Genomic DNA, 17,578 nt, shown 5'->3' with positions numbered 1-17,578 from the left:
ACCCCAGATGCTGCACACGCCAGACGCTCTTGATATTACTCTGCTTTCCCCTGGACGGCACCAGCACACTTGGACACCTGTGACCTCTTCTTTCTGTGCATAGGCAGAGCCAGTGGCAACCCCACGCTGATAAGATTAATCTGCAGGGCCGATTATGGTGTAATTTCCTATGCTGAAACTTTGTAGATTTTTTTAAAAGGGTTTCATTTTCCAATTGGTCTGATTTCACAGGAAAATTTACCTGTTTCTCTGAGGCATTTTTTCTCCTGGAAGAGAGGTGCTGATTGGCTCAAAATAACTGACAATCTGGTGTAACAAAAATTTCCAATGTAAACTCATTTTCCCTTGATTTCAGCAATTTTAACTCTATATATAGAGAGATCTCTGTCAGAATTGCATTGTTAGCGTCTCTTGATAAACTTAATTGTCTCCCATCACTGACGGTAGAGATCTATTGATGGGTCTCAGCCCCCAGCTAGCTGCCATCCTGCTCTGTCTTCTAGCATGTGCTGGGAACCGTACCCACGGATGCAGCGACAAAGCCCTGAAAGAAATCATTCATATTCTGAACCAAGTCACAGAAAAAGGGGTGAGTACCCTATCTGGCACCATCTCCCCAGATGCTCAGGTGATGCTGGGCGGTTCTAGGCTAGGAGAACTGAGTTGTTAGTGAGGTCGGCGGCTGGGATTGGAGCAGGACTCGGGACACAGGCAGACTTCATGAGACCTGCTACTTCCAACTTCGGGGCTGTAGGGAGTTTCCTTGGGGTGAGGAAGAGAGAGGTGGATCAATGATTTCTTTGTCCTGCTTGGACTGAACTCTTATCTTTCCATCTTTCCATCATCAAGACACCATGCACCGAGATGGTTGTACCAGACGTCCTTACAGCAAGGAAGGTAAGTGGAGCCGTGGGGTCAGCTTTGGTCTACATGGTAGGTGGGAGAAGAGCGTCACCCACAAGTGTCTGAATAAGAAACTTCTGTGACAGAAAACTGGCAAGCCCAAAGGAGGCATTTTTACACACTGTGGAGGCTGAGTTCCTCTCCAGTGTATTTTGCAGTTTCGGATTTCATGAGACATGTTAGAGAATGCCTGCCTTCTTCATCCTAACTTAGGGTCCAGGCAGCCCGAGAGTCCTACCTAGTCTTGGCACAGTATCTGGAATGTAGGAGATACAGTTTGTGCCTGCTGAATGAGAGAATTCTCTCTGTCTTCTCTCTCTCTCTTCCTTTGGCCTATGCATTTCTGAAAAACTGAATACTCTCTCAAAAACAGATATGGAGATTACAGGTTGAGAAGGCTTTCACTTTGTCTAAGAGACTTCCTATGGTACTGCCAGATCGCCTCCTTCTCAGCCTGGTCACCTAAGAGCCAGCTGGGATGGTGGCCCTCTCTGTGGCTCCTCAGCTCCCTCTGTCCCCCCACCCACTTCCCTTCAGCCTAGTTTGGAACTGTCCTCTGGTTGGAGTCTGCCCATCTCTGCTTTTGCCTGGGCATCTACCTCCCCTTTTGGCCTCCTGCACTGCCTCCCCCCACCTCTCCATCTGTAGTGGGAGGGGACAGATGTGACAGCTGATAGTGCATTTTCTCTGACAAACACATGACTGGCTACCTCCGTATCGATAGCTCTGTGCACTTCAGTTCCTGTTTTCATGGAAACACGCACCTGAGAATGAAAAGCCCCAGAGCCTTGATTTCCCAGTGGTCTCCCCACTGCCTGCTTCCCACATGCGCCGGACGGGGGCGGGGTCAGGACAGAAGCTCTCGGGGGTAGCTGGGGTCATAGCCCAGCACCCAGGCCATGAACAGGGTTCATCCTGATTCACAGGGGTACTGCCCTCATGACTTTATCTGGATGATCTCATTTTATTCAGGATTACTCCAGGAGGAGTTTCTGAAGGACAAATACACATGTATGTATATATGTATGTATATATGTAAACACTCATATGCATATATATGTGTAGTTGTGTCTACATATGTCTATCTACAATACATATATGTATGTGCACATATATATATGCATACACATGTTTTATATCTGTGTAACCTTAAGTATTTATTGATCTCTGAGTCCTTCCAACTCAGATGGTAGCTACCAGAAGCTGAGTCTACTGACCTGCCCTAGCAAAGCCCAGGGCAGGGACCAGCTCCTGGAAACTGGGCCTAGCAGAAGTGCCAGGCCTGGGTGTGAGAGCCTTTGGTTTGGGCTGTGGTTCAGCCATTCATTGGCCACCTGGCATTTGGCAGATCTTCATAGATCTTGGAGCCTCAGGGTCCACATGTGGAGACGCAAAGGTTGATTCTGAAGGTCATCTGAGGGCTGGAGGCCAGTTCTGGGAATTTCACTGGAAGTGTTTGTGGGAGGCTCTTGGACTCTGACCAAGTGCTCGGCCCGGTTGCAGAGAAGCCGTGAGCCTAAGGAGGGCAGTTGGCAGCCAAGGCTCCATGGCTCCAAGGCTCCACGCTCCAAGCCTGGGCCTACTCACTGTGGGCTGGGGTCTACACTGCATGTGCTCCTTCCCAGCCCCACCCTCATGCTGGCCTTGCTCTTCCTCAGTTTGCCCCCAACACTTTGGAGTGCTTGAAAACAAGCCTTCCTTGGTAGTCACGCTCTTGTTCGCGGGCTTTCCCCCAAGGGCTCAGGGCCTCCTGGTTTTGCTCCCCTCCCCCTTCTTGTCTGCCCCCCCAAAGACTCGGCATTGCATACCTTCATAGTGTGGCATTTCTGACTAGGGAAGAGCCCTTCTCTAGAGGCCACAAAATTGATTTGAGGGGGGCGACTTCTTTGGGGTTCCCAAGAGACTCCCTTTTCAAACTCTAGTACATTTACTTTAACTTTTGGGGGGACCAAAGCTCGCAGCCTCTTCAAGCTGGGCAGCACCCAGCTGGCGGTGGGAAGAGATAAAGCCCTGGTGTCACAGGCAATACTGGCCAGGACACTGACAGTCACCAGGAAAAGTGGTAGCAAGCACCAAGCTGGCTGGTTTGTGAAGGGCCTCTGGGTGGCCCATCAGCTAGGGTATTTCCTCTTTCTGAAAAAGAATTAAAGACCAAAGCCTTTGGAGATACTCTGAGGGTGTGTGTGTGTGTGTTCATGCATGTAGTGGCACCCTCTGTATGTTGCCTTTTTATTTTGTTAAGGCAGTCTCTCATCGGCCTGGAGATTGGCAAGTAGGCTAGGCTGGCTGCCCCCTGAGCCTCAGGGATCCTCCTGTCTGTCACTGTAGTGCCGGGATGACTAAGAAACACCACCACATCCAGCCTTTTAAAAAAACATATGGGTTCTGAGGATTGAACTCGGGTCCTCATGCTTGCGAGGGAAGCACCCCAACCACTGGGCCACCTCCTCTGGCCCCATTTGCTTTTAAAGGATTACCTCATCTAAAGCACTGGCTGATGAGATCGGGGCCCAGTTGGAGAGAAAGAAATACAACAGGGGTAGGAGAACTCACTTTTCTTGGGCCCACACGAGGCTGGTAGAGACCTGAGAGGCCCCCGAAACAGTTGCTGCCACAGAAGACGCGTCCTAGCTAGCCATTTCCTGCCATTCTTGTGAGCTACAGACTTGCATGTGGTGAGGACTGAGGTGCAAGGCTGGCTGCCTGTCATGGTGTGCTCCCGTGAACCACCGCAAGACCTGCCAGGCAGAGATACAATCAAGTGAGTGGGGTGCCATGGCATCCTTGGTGGCAAAATCAATGGGACTGAAATTTGAAGATCCCCGATTCAGCTGCCTTTGAGACTGGCTCTTTTGAAGTGTCCCCACTTAGCGAAGTCTCTTTCCAATTCCACTTTTAATCGAATTAGTTTTAGAGGCTACATACTGATAAGCTAGGCATGATGGCATACACTTTTAGTCCCAGTACAGGAGGGAGAGACAGGAAGGTCTCTGTGAGTTCTGGGCCAGCCAGGAGTACACAGTGAGACCCTGTCTCAAACCAACAATACTCTAGTGAGATATTTGGTTTCTCTCTCTCTCTCTCTCTCTCTCTCTCTCTCTCTCTCTCTCTCTCTCTCTCTCTCTCTCTCCTGTATTGAACCTGGGACCTCACACATGCTAGGCAAGTGCTCTACCATTGAGTTCACCCCCAGTCCTATTATTTACCCAAATATTAGCAGTATAAGAGTTACCTCTGGCTGGTGGGATAAGTGAATTCATTTTTGTTAAGTATACCATAATAGTCAGAAAAAATAAGTAGGCAATCATGAAAAGTAAAAACAGCTAGAAACTGCTTGGGTGGCATGCTGCCTGTTGGCTGCCCTGGTGTAGTCATGGCACATCCTGGCTCCGTGGGTCAAGGGTGGGCCATGCGAGTTGCTAACAAGCTCCTGGTGATGTCATATGCAGGCTGTGGCATAGCCAGGGTTATGTAGAGACATCTTCTCTCTGTGGGATACAGAGACCAACTCATGCTGACACTCTCCATGATCTGTCTGTGAGCTTCAGGGGAAACTAGAGGAAACTTGAGGCCTGGAGAGACAGGGATGTTCCCTCTCCCAGGTTCCCCACTGGTGCATTCTGTCTTCTGAGATCTGAGTCCTTGGGAAGAGCCAGGAGCTCTTATCTCTACCAATGATGAGCAAAGGTTCCTCTCAGAAGCCGTAGCCAAGGCCCAGGTCGATGGCACCCTCTCCTAGGAGCCTTTCCTGACCACCTACTGTGCTCCTATCTCTGGCTTTCTGGGGGACATGCCTTCATCCTTTACTAGACTATGAGCATATCCAGACACTGCTTCTCCTTGGGTAGGGCCATATGGAGCATGCAGACACTCAGCAAACATAAATAAAACCCTTCATGGAAAAGAACCTGGGAGATTCTGCAGAAATATTTGCATATAGATTCTGAGTTTAGCAGACTCACCTTAGGGGTAGGAAAATCATCACCTGCTCCAGTTCAAACCCAAGCAGCCGACAGCTTCCTGTATGGCTTCTCTTTGCAGAACACCACCGAGAAGGAGCTCATCTGCAAGGCTTCCCAGGTGCTTCGCAAGTTTTATTTCCCACATGAGGTGACCCCGTGCTTGAAGAACAATTCTGGGGTTCTCAAAGCCCTGAAGAGACTCCACAGGAGCATCAGCAACCTGTCTCCACAGGTAAGCAGGGCAGGACAACAGCTTGCCAAAGACTAGACACTGTGGGAGCAGCATTAAAGACGGCAGGCAGAGCTCTCGCTCTCACAGAATGTTCTAGTGGAGTAGCTAGAAGAGACAGAGTAACACAATGCCCAGTTGTCTTCGTGTGATGAAGAAAGACCTAGCAATGAAGAGGGTGGGTGGCAGGGGAGGGGCTGATTCTGTGAGCCTCCTCAGACATTTGGATGAAGTAAGGAAGCAGGCCGCGAGATTAACAGACAAAGGCGTGGATGGAATGCGTGTGTTCTAGTGTGGCTGGATCTGAGTTAAGAAAACAGGTTTAAGCCAGGTGGTGATGGCACATGCCTTTAATCCAAGCACTAAGAAGGCAGAGGCAGGTGGATCTCTGAATTTGAGGCCAGCCTGGGCTACAGAGAAGAATCTGTAGGTTTAGTACTGGGTTCATGGGAGCCTTTGGACGCTGCCCCAGGGATGGAGGGAAACACCTAGAGTTACTGACAGGATGGAGCCCATGGGTGCTCCAAGTAATATTTGTTCACACTGGCTCCTGGGTGGAGAATAAGACAGCCCAATGGAGGGCCATCATCACATGGCCAAGACAGGGATGACAGTGGCTTGTACAGGGTATAGGGTAGAAACAAGGAGGTGGCTAGATCGTCATTGATGGATAAATTCAGCACTACCACCCCACAGCTGTCCCCAAGGGGAGGACCTTAAGCTTTTGTTTTTTGGGTTCCCCCCCCTACGAGATAGGGTTTCTCTGTGTAGCCCTGGCTATCCTGGATCTTGCTCTGTAGACCAGGCTGGCATCGAACTCACAGAGATCCGCCTGGCTCTGCCTCCCGAGTGTTGGGATTAAAGGCGTATGTCACCACTGCCCAGCGACCTGAAGCTTTTGTAAGCAAGGTGGCTGGTGTAAGCTATGTGACAAATAACTGGTGGCCCTGAGACCCAAACTGTGGCATCAGCATGGAGGGGGTTCCTAGACTCCTGGCTCTGTGCAGCATCCCCACTCTGAAATGCATCTGCTTCCTGGGCAGGACGGCAGTGAGACTTCCATCTTGCTCCATGCGCCAGGTGGCAACAGAGGCAAGTCTGAGCCTACCCTGTCTGTTCCTCCCTCCCATCTATGACATGCCACTCCAGAGATCATACCTTGTGCCAAAAAGCAGGTCAAATCTTGTTAGCCTCATGAAAGTCACATGCAGGTTGAGAGAGCCTGGAAGCCCTGGTTTGAACACTGTTTTGGAGGCTCCCAGAGCCAGCTTGATGGAGCCCATGGGCCTGAGAGTGAGACCCAAGAAAATACTCACACAATGAAACGTTTCTTTTGTAGAGAAGCTGTACTGGGGATGAGTCCACGCACACAACACTGAAAGACTTCTTGGAAAGCCTAAGACGGATCATGCAAAAGAAGTACTGGCAGTGTGGAAGTTCCACGTTTTAACTTATATGAGTTTTTAATGGTTCTATTTTTTTAATATTTATATATTTATAATTCATAAAATAAAATATATTATCTAACAGCAATGACAATTAACGACACTTCGCTTGGCAATGAGGTCCTAGTTTAGACTGTTACAGAAAGCACTGAATTCACAGTGGTTACTTAAGTGGTTTAAGGACGGAACAGAGAGCTGACCTCCTTCTCAAGGAGTCCCCACTCTCAAGGACACAATGCACAAGATCATTAAAGGACAGAAGTGGGGGCTGGAGGGGACTGCAGAGATGGCTCAGCCGTTAAGAGTACCTACTGCTCTGTAGAGGACCAGGTTCAATGCCCAGCACCCACATGGCAGCTCACGACTGTCTGTAACTCCAAGATCTGACCCCCTCACACAGATATATATGCAGGCAAGACACCAATGCACATAAAACCAAAATAAATAGATGATCAGAAAGGGGACTGGAGGGATGGTTTGGCAGCTAAGAGTACTTATTGTTCTTCCAGAGGACCCAGGTTCAATCTCCAGCACCCACATGACAGCTTAAAACAGTAACTCCAGTCCCAGCAGATCTGATGCCCTCTTCTGGCCTCCTATGGAGGCATACATGTGGTACACAGACAACATGCATGTAGGCAAAACACCTATCCACACATAAAAACAAGATAAAATAAAATAAGTATAGAAGAGCCAGGGAGATGAATCTGTAGGTAGGAGAGAGCTGACTTCATGGGATTATCCTCTGAACCACCACACACAGAGTCTCAAACCCCCTAATACACACAAACACACACACACACACACACACACACACACACACACACACTCAAACTTCCTAACATACACACACATACATACACATTCAAACCCCCTAATATGCATACACATACACACTCAAACCCCCTAATATGCATACACACACACTCAACCCCCCTTATACACACATACACACACTCAAACCCCTAACATACACCCACACACGCTCAAACCCCCCTAACATACACACACACTCAAACCCCCTAACATACACACACACACACACACACACACACACACTCAAACCCCCTAACATACACACACACACACTCAAGCAAAAAGGTATCACACCCCACTCTCCCTGGGAAGGAGTCACTGAGACCACAGAGCCTGCAGCTGATGAAACAAGAACCAGAAATTTAAAAAAAAATTTTTTTTAAGAGCAGGGAATTGATCGCACGTACCTACAATCCAGTTTGAGGCAGGCCAGCATGGATCCCCAGAACCCACAGAAAAGTGGAAAGAGAAAACCAACTCTGCAAGGTCACCCTCTGACCTCCATATGTACATACAAATCATAGTAAAGAAAAACAAGTTATCTAAGTGTTTAAACTGTTAACATAAGGGAACTATGAAAACATTGCTACAAAAAATTTCACAGGGAGCCCGGCAGTGGGGGCGCACGCCTTTAATCCCAGCACTGGGACACAGAGCCAGGCAGATCTCCATGAGCTCGAGGCCAGTCTGGTCTACAGAGTGAGTTCCAGGACAGCCAGCATTACAGAAGCGAGATCCAGGACAGGGACCAAAATTACACCGAGAAACCCTGTCTTGAAAAAAAATTTTTTTTCCCCCGACAGGGAAGCCAGATGTGGGGTGTTGCCTTGGTCCCATGGGAGACTGGGGTGGTCTGAGTGAGAAAGGCCCCCACAGGCTCCTGTTTGAATGCTTGGTCCCCAGTTGGTGGAACTACTTGGGAAGGGTTAGGAGCTGTGGCCTTGTGGAGGAGTCATGTCCCTGGGGACAGGCCACCCAGTGTGCTTTCTCTGCCTCCTGCTTGTGGATCAAGATGTGCGGTCTCAGCCTTCCCTGCCACCATGCCTCTGCTCCACCGTCATGGACTACAACCCCCAGAAACTGTAAGCCCCAAAGGAAAGACTTTCTTTTCTAAATTGCCCTGGTCTCACTTGGTGTCTTATCACAGCAAGAGCGGGAACTAAAGACAGCAACTGAGACAGAACAGAGAGACTGTTTAAGAGCAGGATTAGTTAGTTAGGCATGGTGGTGCACACCTTTAGTCCCAGCACTTGGGAGGCAGCGGCAGGTGGATCTCTGTGAGTCTGAGGCCAGCCTGGTCTACAGAGTGAGTTCCAGGACAGCCAGAGCTACACAGAGAAACACTGTTGTAAGAAGAAAAAAAAAAAAAAGTTACTGGGCAAGAGAGATGGCTCAGTGGTTAGGGCTCAGTGGTCTTGCTCTTTGAAAAGGGACCAAGTTGTTTCCCAGCACACACATGGTAGATCACAATTATCTCTAACGCCAGGGGATCTGACGCCTCTGGCCTCTGAGGGCACTGAACTCAGGAGTACACAACCACATGCACACATACACTTTTACACATAATTCAAAAGAATAAAAGTAAATTTTTTAAAAGAAGAATGTGAGTTATGACCAATCCAAATAAATAAGATTTTGCCTCAACTCTGCACCCTCCAAAAAAATGAAGTAAATCTTAAATTTTCAATAAGGAAATTAGTATGTAATATCTAAAGATGATAATTAAGAAAATAGTTGTAGTCATGAGTTAGGGTTAGAGAGACAACTCACTGGTTAAAAGCATGGATTCCTTTTCCAAAGGACCTGGGTTCAAGTCCCCACACTACATGGTGGCTCACATCTGTCTGTAACTTCAGTTCCAGGGCATCTGACACCCTGTTCTGACCTCTGTGGGCACTGTACGCAGAACACAGACATGCAGGCAAGCAATACACTCACACACATAAAATAAAAATGAACAAATCTCAAAACATTTAGAGAGTAGCCATGAATTAATGATGGCTGTAGCTGGGGACAGGTCACAGGCCACTGCTTTGTTTTCACACAGATTTGAAAGCTCTTCCTTCCTTCCTTCCTTCCTTCCTTCCTTCCTTCCTTCCTTCCTTCCTTTCTTTCTTTTTTAAAAGGATTTATTTATTATGTATACAATGTTCTGCCTGCAGGCCAGAAGAGGGCACCAGATCTCATTACAGATGGTTGTGAGCCACCATGTGGGTGCTGGGAATTGAACTCAGGACCTCTGGAAGAGCAGCCAGTGCTCTTAACCTCTGAGCCATCTCTCCAGCCCCGAAAGTTTTCTTAATAAAAAGTGAAGAAAAGTAGAGAATGAATGAAGAAATCTTTGATTTTGTGATGTTAGCCACTGGAGGAATATAAAACAGAGGGAAGGTGGAACGGACTTGGGTTAAGGGGGGATGAAACAAAGCTGGACAGTGACTATGGGCAGTCAGTCCATTTTAGGTCGTGTGTGTGTGTGTGTGTGTGTGTGTGTGTGTGTGTGTGTGTGTGTGTAGTGGGGGTGGGGGAGGACTGTGTGCTCAACCTTGTCCATGTGCATAAGAGCTAAAATTCTGTTTTGTTTTGGTGACCCAGATTTGATTCCTATCACCCATGTGACAGCGTACAGCTGTCTGAAATTTCAGTTCTAAGGGATCCACAGACACTGTATCCACATTGTACATGGATATAAACGAAGGCAAAATGTGCATAAAATTTGAATAACAAAATTTTTGAGACAGGATTTCTCTGTGTAGCCCTGGCTGTCCTGGAACTCACTTCGTAGACCAGGGTGACCTCGAACTCACAGAGATCCACCTGCCTTTGCCTCCTGAGCACTGGGATTAAAGGTGTGCGCCACCATTGCCCAGGAAAATGTATTTTTTTAAAGAGCAAGAATTATATCTTAACACTGCTATTTTAAAGGGATGGGAGCGAGAGGAGAGAACCTAACCAAGCCCATGGCATCGAACTTGCCCCTCAGAAGGCACTCTGTGGAGGAAGATGGATCTAGGAACAGTGACTTGGCACTCTTTTGACCCTCGGTCATACACGTGACGAAAATTAACACCAATACTAAAATCACACCAAAAATATATACCAACTTTTTAACCCCTTCAAAATAAGGGGAACAAATCAAAGCTTCAAATCTCACCCTGACCACAGTGAGTTTCACCCTGCCCACATAAAATACCAGTGTGCCAAGGGCAATAAAAGTCTAAGGCCAACTGGGGAAGATACACGGTGAACATTTTAATTTCCTTTCTCCTTTGATTGAAACTCATTTGCATGAGCTAGCTAATGTGAGCTGCGTCTGCCACAGGATATGAGCTGTGGGTTTGCACTTGGTATATGAGGCCAGGCTGATAAAGGAAAGGCTGTCAAAAAGAAAGACCTAGAACAGACCACAGGATGCACACAGGCGCTAGGTCAGCCAATGATGACACAGTAAGAGTGAATGGTCAGGACACACTAACCTTCTTGTTTGCATTCAGACAGGGGGTCCCAGACTCTTGATTTAAACATCCAGCCACCAACCTCTGACTGGACCAAGACAGGACAAGACCACAGGTTAAGGACACACATAAAACACGTGAGTGGAGAAACTTCAGGGTTAAGTGAAAGGCATGAGGCTTGTGATTGGAGCAGTTACAGAGGCCACCTAGCCACAGCCAGCACCTGCTGGGTGGAGTGTACCTTGTCACTAACAGCAAAGGTAGACTCATCGGCCCTCTCTCCCATGATTCCTATCCTCACTGCTTTTGCCCTCAACCACTGGATAGGTTGTCACTAACTGGCATCTGGCAATGGATAATAAGTATCTAGTGAATAAATGCCTAATGAAACCATATAGCTGTGTCTTACGTGCAACCTTTTGGGGGGGTGCATTAAGAAATGTTGGCCCTAATAAGAACGCCACAGGGATGTGCCAGTCAAGCAAATAAAGGGGCTCATTGCCAAACTTGAAGACCTGAGTTTGGTGCCCAGGACCTACATGGTAGACGGAGAGGACTGACTTCCACAAGTTGTCCCTAGCTACCACATGCACTGTTGCATACACATGTATTCCTAAGTGCTCATGCACACACATGGGCACATGCAAATAAATAAATGTAACCTAAAAAATGCCTCGGGGCTTCTTTTTGTCACTGCTCCATCACCTGTGACCTTGGTTTGTCTTTGTCCTCCCAGTTGGCACCCCACAGTATCCAGATCCTCTGAAGATGGCACAGCTCATGGCAAAATGCAGCACACAGCCTCCTCGTGGAAGAGGCACAGCGTGGTCCACCAACACATAGGCCAGGCTCTCAGCTCTGTGGATCTCCACCCAGGGCAAGGCAGGGTCTTCTCTAGTCTTGGGGCCGCCGTCTTGTTAACTTGCAGGGTTAATTTATTTAACACAAGGTTCACTCCCAGGCACTGTAGGCCCTTAAGTAACTGTCATGGTTGACACCTGTTGAACTGGCCCCTCTAAAACTAACAACGGCGGTGGCACACGTCTTTAATCCCAGTCCTCGGGAGGCAGAGCCTGACGGATCTCTGAATTCGAGGCCAGCCTGGGCTACAGAGTGAGATCCAGGACAGGCTCCAAAGCTACACAGAGAAACCTTGTCTCAAAAAAACCAAAAACCAAACAAACAAAATACCCCAACAGTTTAAAAAAGATTCCCTCTCCTGCTGTGGTAGGTATTGAACTCAGGACCTTGTGCATGTAGAGAAGCACTTTACTGTGAGGTGCATCCTAGCCTTCTTGGTCTCCCTCCTACCCTGAGACTATGACCTTCTCACCTTAGCTCTCCAGACTGCGTGTGTGTGTGTGTGTGTGTGTGTGTGTGTGTGTGTGTGTGTGTGCGCGCGCGCACAAGCGTGTATGTGCATGTGGCTTTACATTGCAATGTGAAGGCCAGACAATTTCATGTGTCTTTCTCAATCACTGTCTTACTTTTTCTTTTTATAAATGTCTGTGTATGCATGTGTGTATGATTGTGTGCCTATGTGTGTATACATATGAGTGTATGAGTGTATACCTGTGTGTGTGCATATATATAAGTGTATGCTTGTGTGTGCGTGAGTGTATGAGTGTATGCCTGTGTGTGTGCATGTGTGTATGCCTGTGTGTATGAGTGTATGCCTATACATATGAGCATATGAGTGTGTATGTGTATGCCTGTGTGTGCATGTGTGTATGACTGTGTGTGAATGTATGAGTACATGTGTGTATGAGTATATGACTGGGTGTACATGTGTGTATGTGTATGCCTCTATGTACGTTTGTGCATGTATGAGTGTATGCCTATGTGTGTGCACTTGTGTGGCATGACACACATGTTGAAGTACAGTCAGTTCTCTCTCCCTCCTTCAGGTGAGTATCAGACATTGAACTCAGCTCATTAGGTTTGTACAGCAAGTCCCGTTACCCTCTGATTCATCTCCCCAACTCTCCATCTTGAGACAGGCTCTTACTTAACCTGGAGCTCATCCCATTAGGTAGATTGGCGGGCCAGTGAGTGCCCTAGACCCACCCGTTTCTACCTAGCTCTGGGCAGGTTTGGGCTGCCATTCCCAGCTTCTATGTGGGCGCTGGTGATCTGAACTCAGATCCGCACACCCACTCAGAGAGTGTCCTCACCCACTGAGCCATCACCCCAATCCCAAGATACACTCAAAAGAGGCACCAGGACACTTACACACCACTGGTGGGAAAGTTAGCTGGGTAGCCATTGTGGAAACCAGTGTGGAGGTTCCCAAAAAACTAAACATAGAGCCACTATATGATTCAGTTCCTCACTATTAGCCAGAATTGTGAGCACACCACAGAGACGCTTGTACACTCACAGTCACTGCAGCCCTGCACAGTCATGAAGCTACGGAACCAAGATACCTATCAACAGATAAACAGACAGAGGATGTGTTGTTCGTATACACAATGGAATCATGCTTAGGCATGAAGAATGAAATCATATTTACAGAAAGCAGGTGTTGCTGGAGATTATGTTAAACAAAATAAAGCCAAATTGAGAAAGACAACTTTTTCCAATTCATAGAGTCTGGATTTAAATCTGTGTGTATTCAGAGCATGTGCACACGGGTAAAGCGAAAGGGAATTAGGGGAGGAGGGATTTTCAAGGATGGGGTGGGTGGAATACCAAGTCACCTGTGAGAAGCAAAAATTGAAGTATTTGAAGGAAGGATGGGGAAGGAGAGGGGGTAAGGGGCACTAATTAAACACATTCTGATGGTGTTTGTGTATGAGGAAGCCACAGTTAAATCAACCATTTTGTATGCGAACTTAAAGAATTAACAATGAAAAGGAGGCAGTCTGGCCAGTGTGGGGCAAAACTCTAGGTGGAGATCAGAAGTTGAGGCTGGCCTAGGATTTCTGCAGCGTCTATGGTACTTTTAGGCTGGGTTAAGCAATATCCTCTTTGTTAAGATTGGTATCGCACTCTGAGAAAATTTGATTCGGTTGTAAAGTCCCAGTTAAATTCTTAGCTACAATGGGAGAAATGCAGCCTTTGATTACAACTCAAATTTCCCCAGCCCTCTCAGAGGCTGGGGGAGGGGAGCAGGTGTGGGAGAACATCTGATCTGTCCCATGCTTCAGAGAGCCATAACCGTGTTTGGGTAAGACAACCCGATGTTCTGATAAGGCTGATAAAAGTAACCTGAAGGCTGGGTTGCAGGAAGCCCAAGATAAATGCGGAGAGGAAACAGGTTGTTTTTGAAGTAGCCTCTACACCATCACTTTCCCACACAAGGGCTCAGCTTCCGAAGGAAGACGGAATACCTCATTTGCTTTGCAAATGAAACTGTTTATGAAGGAGCCAACTCTGCTCATCTACTAACAAATGTGTCTGGAGGCTCTCCCCTCAACCTCAGTGGGCGTCAGAGCCTCTGGACTGTTGCTGCTGGACTTGGGCTGACGGTGAACATCGTTCATTCAGATACTACCTAGTTTTACAGATGAATTGAGTGATTCACTGGAAAAGATGAGAACAGGAAACACAATGATGGCTAGCCCCGGTACTTCCTGCCTGTGATCTCAGCACTCAGGAGGTGGAGTCAAGATGATCAGAAACTGAAGGTCATCCTTGGCTACATACAGAGTTGGAGGCTAGCCTGGGCTAAGTAAGAAACTGTCTCAAAAAAAAACCATGAGGGGGGTGGGGTGGGGCTGTACAGATGGCTCAGAGGTTAAAAGCACAAACTACTTTTCCAAAGTACTGGAATTTAGTTCTCAGCACTCATGCTGTGTGGCTCACAAATGTCTGTAACCCCAGCTTAAGGGGATCCGACGCCCTCTTCTGGCTTCTACTGGCAATTGCATCCATGTGCCAATACCGCCCCACCCCTACTTCCACCAAATACATAAATAAAAATAAAATCTTAAAAGCCAGGCAGTGGTACACACACCTTTAATCCCAGCACTAGGGAGGCAGAGCCAGGTGGATCTTTGTGAGTTCGGGGCCAGCCTGGTCTTCAGAGTGAGTTCGAGGCCATCCTGGTTTAGAGAGGACAGGACAGGAACCAAAACTACAGAGAAACTATCTCCAAAAAACAAAACAAAACAAAAAAAGGTGGAGAAGAGGCATGGCTGAGGTAGATCAGCAAGTAAAGTACTAAATTTGACAGAGCACTCATGTAAACAGTGGAGCATAGCAGTATCTGCCCTAGGGAGGCAGAGAAAGGAGCATCCCTGGGACTCACCCATCTGCCATCCTGGCCTAACCACCAGGTCCTAGAGCAGTAAGAATCTTGCACCTGCATTCACTCGCGCGCGCGCACACACACACACACACACACACACACACACACACACACACACACACACAGTGTACTTGTGTGCCTCTCAAAACTAATGCTATTAGTCTCAAAGAAGAAAGGAAGTAGAAAATGGTGACCCAGTGTCAACTAGGCAACAGGTAAGGAGGCCATTAGATCACATAGTTCAATCAATCAAAGAAATTCTTGAAGGCTGGGGGGGGAGACAGCTCAGCAGTAAAGAGCACTAGCTGCTTTCACAGGCCTGGAATTCAGTTTCCAGGACTTACATGGTGGCTCTCAACTGTCCCAAACTCCAGTTCAGAGGGATCTGATGCCTTCTCCTGACCATTGCAGGCACCAGGCACACTCATACTGCACATACATAGATGCAGGCAAAACATGCAAACTCATAAAAATAACTCAGTCTTTAGAAAGGAAAAGGAAATCGTGAAGACGTCCATTCCTAAAGGACACCAGGCTTTAGAGAAGATTGCTTTGGGGCTGTCCTGGGGCCCTCCCAAGTGTCCAACTGTTCCCGCCCCCCTCCCCCCCAGTTGTTATTCTGCTCTAACTGTATATGGCCTCAGGGTCTCTGGGAGGGACTGGAGAAGGTCTCCTCTCCACAGGCACGGAGAAGCTGTCATGCCGGCTGGGGATGACACTCAGGACTGTCATCAACAGACATCAGGCCCGCGGACTTGAAGCTGGCCTAGCCTGGCTCAGGACAGTGTGCATGGCATCTCCACAGCAGGGGTTCTACAAAAGCTAGCAGCTGGAAAGGGCACAAACCCTAGGTTTAGAAACTAAAGTCCTTTGCATGAGAGCAGAGGGAAGATTAATTGGGTAGAAGGGGACTGACAAGGCAAGCCAAGGGGATGAAAGGGATCTAGTGAAATGGGTGTCTGAAAATGACATAATGAAACTCAGTCACTTCGCATACTAACTTAAGAAAGAAAATCCTTTAGTCATGAAATCAAAACTTCTCAAGACCCACTTTTAATTCTTTGGTCTGCCTAACACACATGGCAGCTCATAACTGCAACTCCAGTTCCAGGGGATCCAACATTCTCTGGTCAACACAGGCGCACAGCACACACATGGTGCACACATGTGTAGGCAGACACAACAGAATAAAAATGTCTTAAAAGACGGTAGGCATTGCGGAGGAATTTTATTTTTCATCTTACCATGCTGCATGTACACATGACATTGATATATACAGCTTGAACAAATACAATTTATACACAAAATACAATGTGACTGTGGCTTCTGAATTAACACAACAAACTTACTACACAGTTTGTATCCTGGTCGGTAACAGCATTATAGTACTGCTGCTCAGGTTTCCACTGATTCTAGTTAGTCAAAACTGCAGGGTCAGCTCAAAGGCACTAGGAAGAACTAGGTTTTCTAGTAGTTTAAAAAAAGAAGAAGAAAACAATTATATATATATTAAGAAACGGGGGGAGGGGAGCTGGGTGTAGTGGTGCACAAGTGTATCCCAGCAATCATGAGGAGGTAGAGGAGGATCAGGAGTTTAAGGCCAACCTGAGCTACATACAGGGTTTGTGGCCAGCCTAGGCTACATAGGACTCTTATCTCAAAATGGAGGGGTGGGAGAGAAACTGGGCAGACACAGGTGTGTGTAAATGTAAACTTCACTTAATTCACAGCTCTATAGGAAAGAGGGTGTTCCCTGTCTTACAACTTAAAAGGGGGCAGGGAGGATGGGATACATCCTAAACCTAAAGTGAAAATAGAAATACTAAAACTATAATCATAACTTTAAAAACATGTTGCAGACAAAGCAACACTTTCCCCTCCAAAATAACCTTGATGTTCTAGTTGCCAAAAACATAAACTAGAAGATCACCTTTTCCAGAACATCAGTGAGACCGCCAGTGGGAGGACTCACTGTCAGGTAAACACCGGCTGCACAGCCTTCCTCTCGGCTAAGCCTGAACATCATAAGAGCAGACACTGAGTGGAGAGAGCCTGGCTGGTAGAGCATGTAAGTGCAGAGCCAGCATAACTTCCTATTAGGGTTCCTTTCAAATAAATAAATACTACTTTTTAAATTAAGAAAAAAAGGATACTTGTCAATATCCTATTTATAGATCTGTCCCACTCATTTAAAAGCTGTACATTTATTTTAAACATTAATCAAGTTTGTTCTCCATCTCTATCCATTCATGAAATTAACACTGAAAATACAAATGATTCCTTGTGAGGACAAAGACACAGTAAATGAGAAGAAGTGGGTGTCCTCTCCTCTCCACACAGACCTCCCAACCTGGCAAGAATCTAATTTGGTTTTCAGAAAATGAACCATGATTAGAGTTTTAACACACATGCTTTAATAAAGATTGCTGGCATGATAACATCACCTGCAATCTCAGTACTTGGGAGGCTGAGGTGGAGGGATCATGAGTCCCAGGCTAGCCTGGGCTAACACAGAGAGA

At 47.2% G+C, this 17,578-nt stretch overlaps 1 protein-coding gene across 1 annotated transcript; it reads left to right on the top strand.

Moving 5' to 3' along the window:
• Nucleotides 1-457: 457 nt before the first annotated feature.
• On the top strand, nt 458-6,544 carry Il4 (interleukin 4). Its single transcript, XM_036195111.1, has 4 exons — nt 458-589; nt 850-897; nt 4,945-5,097; nt 6,434-6,544. The coding sequence occupies exons 1-4, from the start codon at nt 458-460 to the stop codon at nt 6,542-6,544; spliced, it is 444 nt and encodes a 147-aa protein (XP_036051004.1).
• The last annotated feature ends 11,034 nt before the right edge of the window (nt 6,545-17,578 follow it).

This window comes from Onychomys torridus, chromosome 8, assembly GCF_903995425.1.
Source record: "Onychomys torridus chromosome 8, mOncTor1.1, whole genome shotgun sequence".
Lineage (NCBI taxonomy): Eukaryota > Metazoa > Chordata > Mammalia > Rodentia > Cricetidae > Onychomys > Onychomys torridus.
The sequence above is the reverse complement of the archived record's forward strand: the minus strand, read 5'-3'. Positions and strand labels throughout refer to the sequence as shown.

What these genes read in the sequence shown, in the direction of transcription:
- Il4 (XM_036195111.1), top strand. Translation starts at nt 458, where the DNA reads ATGGGTCTCAGCCCCCAGCTAGCTGCCATCCTGCTCTGTCTTCTAGCA. An exon ending in ACCAAGTCACAGAAAAAGGG is followed by an intron (nt 590 to 849) that starts GTGAGTACCCTA and finishes TCCATCATCAAG; the next exon opens with ACACCATGCACCGAGATGGT. An exon ending in TCAGCAACCTGTCTCCACAG is followed by an intron (nt 5,098 to 6,433) that starts GTAAGCAGGGCA and finishes TTTCTTTTGTAG; the next exon opens with AGAAGCTGTACTGGGGATGA.